The sequence below is a fragment of the Corvus moneduloides genome, chromosome 6, assembly GCF_009650955.1.
Source record: "Corvus moneduloides isolate bCorMon1 chromosome 6, bCorMon1.pri, whole genome shotgun sequence".
NCBI classification, from domain to species: Eukaryota; Metazoa; Chordata; class Aves; order Passeriformes; family Corvidae; genus Corvus; species Corvus moneduloides.
Window position 1 is genome coordinate 24,569,406 of NC_045481.1, and position 14,214 is coordinate 24,583,619.

Sequence of the window (14,214 nt, forward strand, 5' to 3'; positions counted from 1 at the left end):
GGAAGATGAGTAGCTATTGTTTAAAGGAAAAAGGAAAGTAAGAGCATAACTATTTTGCGAGCTCTGTGGCTCACACCTAGTTTGCCACTAAATTCTAAGCCTCGCCTTGGTATCCTTTTCCAGCTGGCTGTGAAACTCTTTGCACATGTCATAGTCCAGAGGCCCCCCAGCCCTGCTGGGGGTGCTGCATTCTCCATTCTGTGCTACAGCCAAAGCATTGATCTAGTCTGCCTCAGAATGGCAATACACATGCTCAAAACTATTCCCCAGTGCAATAGTTTTAGAAAGGATAAAAGCATATTTACAAATACATTTTCACCATGATGTCCAGTAGCATTATTGCATTTTAGACTCCAGAACAAAGAGAGACTGAATGACTGTCTAAAGTCCCCCAGTAGAATCAGTGGTAATTTCATAACTGAATCTGTGCTTCTGATGGATAGTAAATAGAAAATCAGAGGCATGTATCCTCAGGGTATAGGCCATTGTTTGCTCTTCCAGGCCATCAACATCTTCAACATTTCTGCCAGGTGTATATATAAAATGGCCATAAATAATCAGAGTAAATGGATTAATTATAAGCTAAATTACTGAACTGTGAATTATGGGCATTGGGAATGTAGCACGAAAAGTTCTCTGACAGTTATGCTGTGGGGACAGTAACCTGTAGCAGAAGAGTAGAGTAAACGGCAGAGGGGTTATCTCTTAAATCAGACAGTGTCAATACTGAAAAGATTTTTTGTTAGCTGCATCCAGCTGAGCTGAAGAAAATATTTTTTTTTTCCCCAGTGATCAATCTATATTGAATCCCTTGTGCAGTAAGCAGCCATGGAAAGGTTTTGTGGAATTAGTATTATAAACCACACATTCAATCCCTTTGTGAGTGTTGAAAGCATTGTCATTCTTCTAATCACTATATCCTATCTTTGATCCATAACAAATATGCACACCCAGCTCTACTAATCTCCATTATGATTGTAAGATATCTGTATTTGCCAGTGCCATGCCAGCAGAAATAGTTAAAACATTTTTCTTCCTCCTAAGATTTTGGGCTTTGTCTTCTTGTTTCTCCTCTCCCCATTTAAGCACATTGGTATTTCCTAATATAACATAATATAACATAACATAACACAATATAATTCAAAAATATATAAATAAAAAAGTTCAAAACAAGATTAAGCCCTTTTATTTAAAAACATATTTATAATGAATAGATCAATACAATGATAAAATCACTTGGTCATTTTGAGTGATAATAATTCACAGATTTATTTTTAGTATGACATGACTGTAATATTTCCAAGTATGTGCCATTTTATTATATAGCCCAAGAGAAATTACATGAGTTACTTCTGGAAGCCCATCACACATGGCTGTTATTATAGGCACAAGGTCAGAGACACTCCTGGCTTTGAATAAGGCTGTAAGCAATAAACAGAGAAATTACAGCAGAACACCTCACAAAGTCTTTTCTGGGATTGGGCCTTTTCTTGATTTAGTGTTAAAATTTGATTATATTTGATCATATCAAAGATACATCATATCTCTCTGTTGTCTTTCATTTAATACAGCAGGTTTCCAGTTGGCCATTCCAGTCCAGCTCTTTTGTTCTCTTGATAGTGAATACATAGGTGGAGATATATATGTGTGTTTGTAGATCTCAGGTTTCACAGCTGAAGAGTCAGTTTTGGTGAACATAGCAATTCCATTTAATCACAAGAAAAATTTTCCCATCTGTTCAGTTTCTTCAACAAAAAGAAATGCCCCTCAAAGGGTGGGGAGAGTTGTCTGCAGAGGCTGACGTTCCAGCTACCTCTAAGGACAAAAAGATTTAAAGGACTTCTGAGAATGGATTGTGGAGCAAATATTCATAGACCCTGAAAAGGGGAAAATGTTTTTTTCAATCGGTAATGGCAAAGCCACCTAATGAGCTATGAAATTGTTTGGATAGAAGAGAGGAGTTTTATCTTTAGGAGGAACTGAAGGAAAGTTCAGATGTTACATTCCCTCTCAATTATCCCACCTTAACACATAAAAAGAAGTAAACCTGAAACTACATGCACAGCAGGAATACTCAGGCAGCTGCCTTGTTGGCAAGACAGGGATGGAGGAGGAATGAATTAAATCTGATTCTTACCTTGTCTCACCTGTAGCTGCACAGAGAACTGAGCCCAGGTGATGGCAGAAGGGAAGCCATGTGGTAATCTAAATGACCTTCATGATGTCAGTCCCTTTTAACTACTCAGCAGTTTTCAAATTCACCCCTGAAGTGCTTGAAGCAGCAGCAGAAGCTTAGCCCAGCTGCTGGAACAATGAACCACTCTTCAAAATACTGAACAGCTTCTTCCCCTGAGAAGTCCTAACATGTTACTAAATTCAGACCTTGCTCTACTTTCCCATAGGCATTAGTTGACTATAGTTTTTTTATGGATATTATGATTTTAGGGTGTTACCAGCTGATACTCACATTCTCATATTTAAGTGTAAAACTACAGACTGCGTTACATAGGGTCTCTGGTCATCCTTTTCCAGGGCAAGCATCATTTTTGCTATACACAGGTTAGTTATGTCCCCTAATGGAGTAAATGGCCAGTGTTTCTGTATATCTGTGAAAATGCTGCCACACACCCCACAATTGCTCACTGTCCATGTTAAACAGCTCATGAAAATGTGCAGTTAATGCAGCTTGAATTAATTTATGCTCTAGGAACTGCAAGCTGGATAAGACTGTGGAACTGCTCCCTGGGGAGGAGTTTAAATAAGCCAGCCTTTATTTCGTACATTTGATTCTTCAGAGCTGAAGTCAGCCAAGAAAGCCTTCTAGGATGGATACTGGTCTCTCCCAAAGCTTTTCTATAAAACTGCTGTAGAGACAGAGACAGGGAAATGAATAGTTTTTGAAGGTAAAGCAGCAGATAGCAAACAATTTGAAAATATGTTGATATGTGCTGAAAGAAAGGTAGCATTTCTTCACTCTCCATTGCTCAAAATTAAAGGTATCAAACCAAGTCTACTTTCTGCATAGGAAAGTCAGTTTGCAAAGGAGTAGTATACTAAGATGAATATTACAAAGAGCTGATCAGCTCTGAATCTATTGTCCAATACAGACCTACTGGTTTTTATCAGTAAAGCAGATGTTCTCAAAGATAACTCACTGCAGGTTTTGGAGAAACAAGACTCTTGGAGAGTGGAAATACCTTTGATTCAAGCAGCAGATATTGTTGGAGCAGGGATGGCAGATTTTGGTCCATTAAGTTATTGGGGCAACTTTAACAATGAAAAAATTCTATAATTCATGCATATGTGCCTCTCCTATCAAGTGTTGTTTCTCATACTAGTTTATTTAGATTAACTGCACTCACTGCCTTAGTTTGCTTTCTTTGCTTCCTGCAAAAATCTGTATGTATCCTGAAACACCATTTTTGGAATTTGGATGAGATTCTACAAAGTGGGTGCCATCTAAGTACTTGTGTTTATCTCTGTGCATAATCATACTCCCATCTCCTCTGATATGTTTCTTCCATGCCATCGTACTGTGGCTACTTCGAAACAAAACACCCTTTAAATCAAAATAAACCAACCAAGATTTTCAAAAACATCTCAAGTATTTGAACAAGAACAGACACACTGATTGAAATACACAACAGAAGCATTTACATTTATGTATCAGTGTATCATAACATAAATAAAACAAACTACAACTGAAATAAATACCTACATGGTTGCTCTTGAATAAAATTATAATTATCAAGTGCATTTATTCTTGCATAAAGTAAAACACACTTGGCCAATCACATGCTGAAGTGTGGGCATCCTGCCAGCTAGAGTTCTGAAAACAGCATACATACATCTAACCATATTAGCAAAAATAAACTGGTTGCTTACGATGGGTAATGATTTACCTTGTTAAGAACTCTTTTGTTACACTTCAGAAAAAAAACCCCGAAACAACACAAAACAGAAACTTTCTTACTCTCATCACTGTAACCATTGGATATCAACATTCATAATTTTTCATTTTGTTATTTTCTTTCTCCCTTGATTGGTCTGATACATGAGTATTTTCAGATGGGTGGGATATTATTTGCTACGTTGCTCAAGTCTTACGATATCAACTCTGCAGTATGCCTAGAAAATGAAATGCAGTGAATTGCACTGAAATTAAAATAAAATAAAATAAAATAAAATAAAATAAAATAAAATAAAATAAAATAACTATAATCCTGCAACGGAACATCACTGTTGCAACGAGCTACATAATGTCTCTCGGGCCTGGTAGAGCGGTCATGAAAGGAGCACGGCCCTGAGTGTGACCCGTGAGAGCCCGCAGGCCCGGCGCCCCGGGAGCGCTGTCCGGGGCCCCGAGGGCGCGCCCGCGGCAGGACTGCGCCTCGGAGGGGCCGCGCTCCCGCGGGCAGCCGGGCAGCACTGCCCGGGTCCCGGAGCCCCTGCCCCCGGCGGCGGCGGCGGCTGAGGGTCCGGCAGCGGGCAGGCAGGGCCCGGCCGAGAGGGGTGAGACGCCCGGGCCTCCCTGCCGTGGATGGTGCGGCGGAGAGCGCGCGTCTGGTCCGCCCAGGAGAACCAGACCACGGGTCCTGGGGAGGAAGAGGTGCTGTGGGAAAAGGGGGTGCCCCACTCCTACCTTGGGTCGGTCGAAGGAAAAAGGTCACTTGATCGTCACGGTCGGAGATAAGAAGAGTACTCTCACTCAGCAAAAGCTCAGAAGCAAATGATGACCCCGTGCAGTGCCCTCATCTGCCTGGGCCCTGCTCCCGAGCGAGAGGAGAGTGCAAAGCCACCTTCTCGCCCGTGCGCCCCCGACAGGGGCTCCTCCGGGCGTGTCTGAGGAGACCCCCACGGACTCTTCTAAGTGAGAATTCAGCCACAGGAGCACGGAACCGGGGCGGCTGTGCCTGTGTGAGGGGCGGAGGGAGAGAGGGAGGGAAAACAGCCCCCCCGAATCGGACGCCTTCTCTGTGGGCTCCCCCCGGAAGGAGAGGCGCTACCGACAGTCACCGACCCCTGGTCCCGGAGCACCCAGGATCCCTCCCCGTCCAAAGCACCGTGTTCTGGGCACAGGCACGTTCCCAGAGGGTTACTGTTTGCCCGCTTGGATGGGGAAGGATTTCAGGTTGGAAACAGACGGGAAGAGAGATTTCCCATCGTGGGGAGATGGTGGGGGAGGTTGACGGGGTCCCACGGTGTTTTCGGCGACCCGTTGCACAGGCTTGGGCCAGTCTGGAAAGCCGGGTATGAGGGACCCTCTGCAGGAGACAGACCCGGTCAAACGAAAAGAAGGCTGTGCAGTGTAGAGCAGGGATGGCATACCGATGCGGAGATAACCTCACAGCTCCTTCCCGAGCTAAACGCCTGGCCCGCGCAAGCACTGCCGAGAAATTCTCGTCCAGAAGACGATGGTATTTGGGCAAAATCGAGTAAGACCCTACAAGTCAAACCGAAGGGCCAGCAGACGCTGCTGCTGCCAGGGGAAACTTAGACAGGAACGAACTGAAAGAGTGCTCCACGTTAAAATTAAAGCTCCCGCCGCTTGCATCGGCCGCCCGGCCCACGCGTGGGGTAGAGCCTGCGGGCGGCGCTCCCGGGCGGCGCTGGTCGGCGGGCGCCGACGAACTCCCGGGCCGTGGCCGCTCCCCGCGTGGGCAGCGCCGTGCTGGGGCCAGCTCCGGTCCCCGAGGCGCTGCCGGAAGCCCCTTCCCAGGGGCGAGGCCGCTTGGCCCGTCCAGACAGCGACGAGATTCCCAAAAACCAGACCCTTGCTGAGTGGTCTTTGTGGGGCCCATCTCTTCCTGACAGCGTTGGTAATACTGTCTCCCCTGGAAGTCCTGCCCCCGCTCCACACACACATATTTCCGTATTTTTTAGGTCAGGTTTTATGTTTGCACCCTTGGCAGCGCACACCTGTGGAGCCAAGAGCTGAGACCTTGATCCCATCTAGCCGGGTAAAGCGCAGCTCACCTCAGCTGCGCTTTTCTCCAGGTTGCACAAACAGCTCGCCCCGAAAAAAAAAAAAAAATAAACATCTGTTTAGAAAAAAATAAAGTGTATAGAACCTGGTTCTACTCTAATCAGAGCTGGGGAAAGGCGCTGTGGGGCCAGTGCTTCCGTCCTGACTCCTGAAAAACGGATCAGCTAGTCGCGACTGGAGAGCTCCTGGCTACTAGACAGCGTCCCGCATCCTAGAAGAGTGCTCCTCTGCTGAGCCTGCTGCAAAGGATACTGATAAATTCCGCTGGACTCGCAGAGCATCCTTCACAGGGCTTCACTACATAAAGGCTCAAGTGCAGGGCAAGGGCAACTACCAAAATACCCGCTTTTTCCTGTGGTCGTGGGCAGAGACGTCTTGACCTTCTTCTTGACTCAAGGGAGGATTTTCTCCGCCAGGGCTGCAACACAGCAACCGGGCTGAAGAGAATTTCCAGCAGCGGCTGGCTCTGACTAGGGCTTGCTGATTATACATCAAGTAGAGAGGCTCTAAGCAGACTAAGAGAGGATCCTGCCTGTGCTCTCACCTCTGGGAGCAGCCTCAGGAGGGAGCTGAGCCCGCCGCCGGACAACAGGAGGCGCTGAGGCTTTGCACAACCCCTGGCTCCCCTCCCCTCCCGAGCAGCGGGCATCCCAGCCGGGGCGGCCCAGGGGTGGCCGGTCTAGAGAGAGGCTTTGCCGACTCCACGTTTGCTCCGCCCGGTGAAACGCCTCCGCGGTTTGTAGCAGCATCCGATGAGCATGGCCGGCTTTGTGCCTGCCCTTTTTTCCAGGTACGGAGTGACCCAGCATGGGCTGCCCGGCGTCCCGTCGGGTGTTGCTCCCGCGGGGCTGGGCTCTGGAAAGCGAGGCAGCACCGCCCCGAGGTCACCCAGCGGGGGGGTGCCGACAGCGGGGTCGCTGGGGCAGCTGCACTCCTGCCAGCATCCCCGCATGAGGCTGTGCTGCTACGGGGGAACCGTACTCCACAGACCTCAAATACTGAAATGAACAAGCCAACACCGAAGGATCTCTGTTTTCAGGCTTACACACTGCTTCCATTAGGAAAAGAGAGAGGGTGCATACATGGAGACCGCAATTTTAATATTTCTTAGATATTAGATATCCACTTAGATATTCCAATTTCTCTGGGTGTAGTTGGACCATTTGAGAAAGCAGGAGTTTAATCCAGCGCTTTTAAGTATTTTATTTCCTTCAAGACATATTTTCATATGTTGTTCTCCTCTGCTGATTCCAGAGTTTTGTTTGTTTCGAGGATTTGACTTAATTCTGTTGCCAGATTTAAAAAAAAAAAAAAAAAAAGGGTGAGGAGAGAAAAAACAAAGAAAGGGGTAGCAGAAAATGCATTTAAAGAACCAGTTAAAACATATTCGTCGAGGCAGAGATATTCTATATCTCGTCATTTGAATCCTGTGTCTTTATGAGAAACTTTAAAATCCTGTTTGTGAGGGTGACATTTCCCCAGATCACCCGAGAACAAATCACTGTGGAAGCAACTGTGGTCATGCTGAAATAAACACATCAAGCTGAAATTCAGCCCCAGATGTGTATTATAATTTGTGCGGTATGATATCCAAGCCTTTTTCAAAATCCCAAGATGCTTTATTTCCCTTTCAAATTTCCACTGTTGGAAAAGTTGTTTGTGTTGTGGGGGAGGGGTTATTATTTGCTGGTTGGTGATGTAGCTTTTTTAGGTTTTGACTTTTTGGTTTTTGTTTTCTACTATGAGGTGATAAAAGTTTTAGTAGCTAGGTGGGAACGAACTCACAAGGGATAGGATAGAGAAACCCAAGAAAAGTCCGTGGTGTTGACATAGGCTCGAAGAGCCGGACAGGGCAGAAATGTTTGATCCGTCTGCAAAGACTGAGAGATTCCCTCTATAATAATAAAAAAGCTTTGTCCAATGTCAGTTTGTTTTATCGCTGTTTTTCACCTTTTACCAGCCTGTGTAGATTCCTCTCCCCCCCTGTTCGTTGTGAGAAATCAGGTCAATAAGCAAGAAGTTGGAAATGAGATACCTGCTACCTATTATTGCTGCTCCTGGGTGTCTGGCATCAGAGAAAGCTTCCAAATGAGCCTTCTGGGCTGAAGGCTTTCACAGTAAAGATATAAAATGGTCCTAGTGACTCACCTGATGTTTGCCAAGTGGAGGTTAATATCAGTGGATCCGCATTCAGGCCTCTGTCCGTATTTATTGGGAACCTGTAGTATTATGTCTCAGCACGGTGACTCACATGGTTTCTGAACATAAAGCACCCGAAAAAGCAATATCATTATCACCATCTACACAGGACGGCACTCCGTTTGAAGGGCTAGTTTACTTCGGAGGAAGAGGGGGATGAGGTGGGGGGAGAGTTGGGAGGGCTTTGGGGAGCACGGAGCGGAGCCTCCTGCTCGCAGCCCGGAGCGCCTAATCCGATCCCCTGCCCGGAGGGCGATGGGAACGTGGGGCGCCGCGGCAGGGCCTGGAGGTACCTGCGCGGTAACAACTGTGAAGCGAGGAGCGGGAGAGGGGGGGAACCTGCGGACTTCAGGACTCGGGACTTTAAAGCACGTCCCGGCCATCAAGTTGAAGGAGCATCTACTGGACTTTAGTAAATATTGCCTCTAATCTCAGGAGTTTAAGGCTGGATGGCCTTTTGCATTCTCTTCAAATACAAGGGGCTGCCCTTCCTTCATCTACCTCATTTCATTTCCCCCGGTCCCTCCTAGCATTTGTCCTGTCCACCTGAAAGGGTGGTCGTGCCAGTCCCCCGTCCCATCCCGTCCCGCCCCCCGCCCCCCTCTCTCCCCCTCTCCCACCTCTGTCTCTCCTTCTTTCCCCACAAGCTTAAACCAATTACGCAGCTTTGCAAATAAAGTGCCGCCCCGGGGGGAGTTGCAGGCGAGGGGGACTGCCTTGTTTGCAGGTGCATCTCCGGCTTTGTAGGTGCGAACGCCTTTGTGCGGCGGACAAATGGGGAGAGGAGGAGGAGGAGGTGGGTACTTCTGCGACGTAAGATCCACATCAGCTCAACTCCACTCACATCCCAGCCGCACTTCCTCACTTTCTCAACTGTCTCGCCCCACACCGCTCCCTGCCTCCTTTTTGGCTGGTTATAGAGCAGAATTCAGTAACCCCCGCCCCTCCTGAGAGCTGGCTTCCTGCTAGGTCGGGCTTTCGGGCTCTTTTCCTACTGCCCGTCGCTCGCTTGCAAAAAGGCTGGATGGTTACACCGGGCAGGTTGGCTCCATAATGTTAGGGACTGTGAAAATGGAAGGGCATGAAACCAGCGACTGGAACAGCTACTACGCCGACACTCAGGAGGTGAGTAAATCCCAGGGTCTGGCTTCGCTGATGCCCCTGTGCAGGGGAGGGGAGGACCTGGGGGTGGGTAGGGGTCTGGAGGGGGCAGCAATCGGAGGAATCGGTTTGCAGTCCAGATCCTGCCAACGCAAACGTACCTCCCCCTCCCTCCGGCGCCGAAACTGGCTAGGCTTCCCCAAGGAAAACACAGCTTCCAGGAGCCCTGGAGGCGTTTGGGGAAGACGCGGGGCGGCTGCAAGCCCGCCAGGAGGGCCGGGGGCCCGGGGGCTGCCCTTGATCTCATCTAAGAGGCGTAATCTTCTCTCGCGGCGCGCACAAAAGCACGCCGTAAACTCTTGGCTCGGGGCAGAGGACTCGCCGCGCCGCCGGCACCCGACTCCTTCCCGGCAGATGGCAAGGGCCGAGGGAGACGGACGCCAGCGCGTCCTGGTCGGAGGCAGCGCCTTCCCCGAGCTTCTCCGCGGGACCTCCCCCCTCTCTACTCGCCACCGCCGGGCCCTCACCTGTTAAAGCCGGGGGAAAGGAAAGGAGGGGGAAAACCAGGCGTTTGTCCGTACTTTGCGGACGGGCTGCCTGCGGCGTGCGCTGCTGCCGCGGGCCGGCTGGCGGCGCTGCCGAGAGCCGGGCCGGGAGGGGGGCCCGCACCCGGACCCGCCGCCCCCCACCCGGACCCGGTCCGGACCGCGGCACCCCGGAGGCGCTGCCGCCCCCCGCGCCTGTTTGACAGCGCCGTGCATAAAGAGGAGGAGAACCGGCCCAAGCACCCACAACTGCGGCGGAGGGAGGGCCACGGCAGCGCCCGGAGCCTTCCCCGCGGCGCGGCCCTGTGGAGCCTGGGGTCCGCGCTGTGCCGCTGAGGTTCTGCAACGGGGGTCCCGGGAGAAGCCAGCGCCCGGCAGCACGGCCAGCAGCACGGCGGATTCCCGCCCGGGAAGGAGCCGTTTTGAGGAAGTGCGGCAGCGAGGCAGCACCTGGGTGTGCGCACCCGGGCATTGCATCAGCATACCCGGACACACGGCTCCATAGTCCCCACGCCTCGTCCCGCACCCGGAGCTGGCACACGCGCCCATAGGGCCACGCGGACACAGGCAGATACGTGTCACCAGGCTGGCATCTCCTTTAATAAAGGAAAGTCGGCTGAGGGCAAATAAGGGTCATCCGAATTACGTGCCGTTTCCAGACTCATTTTTCCTCGCTATGCTCATTGTCCACAAACATAAAGTTAAACGAACTTCGCTTTTGCTATTTTTTTAAAACTTCAGTCTTTTCTCCTCTCTTGCCATTTAATTTGAATAGCTGCATGAATGCAAGGTGGGAAACTCAACCGCCTTCTACCATCTCAAATAATTAATGCGATCCTCTAAATCAAAAGTGCGGTTATAAGTTAGTGAAATTTGTGGAGATCAGAAATGAATTTTATATATTTAACCGTTGCTTAAACCTCCTTTTCTTAGCCGTAGTTCGAGTAAACTGGGAACGTCTTTCTCTCTCCTCTTAAATAAGATGCCATACCAGAAAGCACAATTTCGGGCTCTCCGACTCTGCCTTTTTTAAGAGTTGTGTTATGTGGTAGGGTGCTACAATTTTTTCCACGTCGTGCAATTGTAGGAAATCATCTCAGAGAGGAAAAGTTCAGGCTTTTCAGACTTTGGGAAAGTTTGGGTGCTTGATTGGTTGGTTGATTTTTTTTTTAATTAAACTTCAATTTAAAGACTGTTTTGATAGAAAATGTAGACAAGGGGGAAGCTTTCCGCAGATGAAACAGGCCGACATCGCCTGTTTGGTTTGGGTGAGGGGTTTTAAAATTATTTTGCAACAAGACATTGTTGCATCTTGTATGTTTCTTAGAAAAAAAATTTAAATTAGTGCAGGAAGGGAGAAATACGTGAGATTTTTCTTAGAAAATGCAAGCAATCTTTCTCCTTGTCGCAAACACTGTATGCCCATCCATTTCAATACTCTGATGAGTTTAAGTATTTAACTAGTGAGACAGGACACAAAAACAACAAAATACGGGAATGCTCCGGGGGAACACCTCCTCCCGGGGCAGTCTGAGCCCGCAGCCCGGCTCTGCGAGGGTGTGGAGCGGCTCCGGGAAGACAGTCGGTTCGTGCGCCCCGCTGATCCCGGTGCAGCCTGCACAAGCTGCGACACGCCGGTAAACCGGGAGCTCGTCCGGAGAGAGCACCCCCCGCTCCGTGTCTATTTATAAATGTATATAAATATGAAATAGATCTTTTCATGACAACAGCTGCCTTTCCGTGCGGCTTTGGGGAAGCTTTTTCCCTGGTGTCGGGGAAGCGGCCGGCGTCCCGTAGCAGGACGTTTGCACGGCTGGTCGGGCCAGGCGGGCGGATCCGGCCCCTGCGAGGTCCTGCCACACCTCTCTCCCCTCTAACTCCGTCTCTTTGTCTCGCTGCCCTAGGCCTATTCCTCGGTGCCCGTGAGCAACATGAATTCGGGGCTGGGCTCCATGAACACCATGAACACCTACATGACCATGAACACCATGACGACAAGCGGCAACATGACCTCCAGCTCCTTCAACATGTCCTACGCCAATACGGGGCTGGGGGCTGGGCTGAGTCCCGGTGCCGTGGCCGGCATGCCGGCAGGCTCGGCGGGGCCCGTGAACGGCATGCCGGCCGGCGTGGCCGCCATGGGCACAGCGCTGAGCCCCGGCGGCATCAACGCCATGTCTGCCCAGCCGGCCCCCATGAACGGGCTGAGCCCCTACGGCGGCATGAACCCCTGCATGAGCCCCATGGCCTACACCCAGTCCAACCTCGGCAGGACACGGGACGCTAAGTCCTTCAAGCGGACCTACCCCCACGCCAAGCCGCCCTACTCCTACATCTCCCTCATCACCATGGCCATCCAGCAGGCACCCAGCAAGATGCTGACGCTGAGTGAGATCTACCAGTGGATCATGGACCTTTTCCCCTACTACCGACAGAACCAGCAGCGCTGGCAGAACAGCATCCGCCACTCGCTCTCTTTCAATGACTGTTTCGTCAAGGTGGCCCGCTCCCCCGACAAGCCCGGCAAGGGCTCCTATTGGACCCTGCACCCCGACTCCGGCAACATGTTTGAAAATGGCTGTTACCTCCGCCGGCAAAAGCGCTTCAAGTGCGAGAAGCCGGCGAACAGTAAAGCCACTCAGGAGGGTAGGAAAGATCAGGCCGGGGCCTCTAGTTCAAGCTCCAACTCCCCCCTGCACAGAGGCCACAACAAACCCGCACAGCTGGACACCACCACCTCTCTCTCCAGCTCCAACCCGTCCACCAGCCCCCAGTCTATGGACCACAGTGGATCAAGCACAGAGCTAAAGACGTCGGCCTCGGCCGCCTCCTCCACCATCAGCTCTGTACCCACCTTGGCCTCCGTCCCACACCCCCCTCACTCCTTAGCCCACGAACCTCAGCTCCACCTCAAGGGCGATCCCCACTACTCCTTCAACCATCCATTTTCCATCAACAACCTCATGTCCTCCTCGGAGCAGCAGCACAAGCTGGACTTCAAAGCCTACGAGCAGGCGCTGCAATATTCCTCCTACGGGGCCAGCATCCCCGGCGGGCTGCCCCTGGGCAGCGCCTCCATGGCTGGCCGGAGCAGCATCGAGCCCTCGGCCCTAGAGCCCTCCTACTACCAAGGTGTGTATTCCAGACCCGTGCTAAACACCTCCTAGCTGTGCAACCCCCGCCACCAGGGCCGAGACCCCTCCTCCCCTTCCTGGCTTCTCTCCCCGCTTTCCCTGAGACAAACCAAGGTGTTTCTGCACGCTGCGTGCAAAGGACTGTTACTTTTAAATTGTCTCTCAACGCGTTGTGTGTTATGATCCACCACGACCTCCTGCAAAGCCGGCCGCATCCCGCTTGTACATACTCCCTCCAGCCCCTGCCGCCCAGCCCCTCTCCCCGGAGACCTCGCCAGCCTATGCAGGGTGTTATTAAAAAGAAGAAAAAAATGTTGAGCTTGTAAACTACTTGTTTGTGCTTTCCGCCCCCTCGTCTCCCTCCCTTATGTGTTCTATAATCTCATGTAAGTTTACAGGTATGTGGCAATACTTTAACAATACGGAGATGAAGAAGAGAGTAGACATTTAAGACTTTTTTTTAATTAAAAAGGCTTTGAAGGACAATACTGCTGTGAAGTAGCAAAACACTAAGAGAATCTCTAAGCAACAAGAGGACTATTTACTTTCTCGGATCATCCTTTTGATACTTGCAAAATAAACCTTCGGCTACTACAACCCGCATAAACCCGGATACTGCGGGCCGGATCCTGCACTCTCGAGGGGACCAACTGGAGCTTTGGAGTGCAGGATGCGACCCTTGTCTTTTTCCAAGTGTTACCTGTTTTGGGATGTAATATAAAGTTACAAGAGGTCACAGCCAGTCGGATTTTTTTTTCCTTCCCATCTGTTACTGAAGATTCTAGTTCATCAGGAACTCTCATCAACATGTGAATGACATACTTATTTAATTTGTCTTCATTGTGTACCAGCTAGAACTGTGTATCTATAACCAGGTTATTTTCCCCCTCCCCTAGGAAACATTGACTATTACACTGATGCAAGGAAAAGAGGACAGCTCTGTCTCTCCCCCCTTTTCAAACTTGTCTAATATTTTTTTTGTGGCCGTTTAATTATTGCCATCGTTAGCTTATTTCATCCAGTGTTATTGCACTTTCCACAGTTTTACACGGTGTTAGCATAGCCAGACGGGTTTTATTATTATTCCTGTTCGCTGTTTCAATGTTCTTAATTTATTGCATGGTTTATATTGTTTTCTTTCTTTACAGCTGGAAATTGCTTTAAATGACCGTAAAAAAATAATTACACGTGAATTTAAGAAATTTTGTTAATTTTATAAATGTGATTGTAATTGAAAAAATATTTTGAT

At 49.7% G+C, this 14,214-nt stretch overlaps 1 protein-coding gene and 2 long non-coding RNA genes across 5 annotated transcripts; 1 reads left to right on the plus strand and 2 right to left on the minus strand.

Annotated features, from left to right (window-relative positions):
* Positions 1-1,170: 1,170 nt before the first annotated feature.
* LOC116445897 lies at positions 1,171-6,504 on the minus strand. The gene is made up of 2 exons (XR_004240932.1): positions 2,138-6,504; positions 1,171-1,815 (listed from the first exon to the last, which is right to left on the minus strand). It is a non-coding gene; the product is annotated as an uncharacterized LOC116445897 (long non-coding RNA).
* Positions 6,505-7,014: 510 nt separating this feature from the next.
* On the minus strand, positions 7,015-8,923 carry LOC116445898. 3 transcript variants are annotated; one of them, XR_004240933.1, is made up of 3 exons: positions 8,806-8,923; positions 8,135-8,244; positions 7,015-7,272 (listed from the first exon to the last, which is right to left on the minus strand). It is a non-coding gene; the product is annotated as an uncharacterized LOC116445898 (long non-coding RNA). The 3 variants fall into 3 exon arrangements; XR_004240934.1 differs by lacking the exon at positions 8,806-8,923 and adding an exon at positions 8,687-8,758; XR_004240935.1 differs by lacking the exon at positions 8,806-8,923 and adding an exon at positions 8,479-8,677.
* Positions 8,924-8,980: 57 nt separating this feature from the next.
* Positions 8,981-13,966, plus strand: FOXA1 (forkhead box A1). The gene is made up of 2 exons (XM_032113063.1): positions 8,981-9,310; positions 11,736-13,966. Exons 1-2 carry the CDS (start codon positions 9,239-9,241, stop codon positions 12,996-12,998), a joined length of 1,335 nt encoding a protein of 444 aa, XP_031968954.1. The 5' UTR covers positions 8,981-9,238; the 3' UTR covers positions 12,999-13,966.
* The last annotated feature ends 248 nt before the right edge of the window (positions 13,967-14,214 follow it).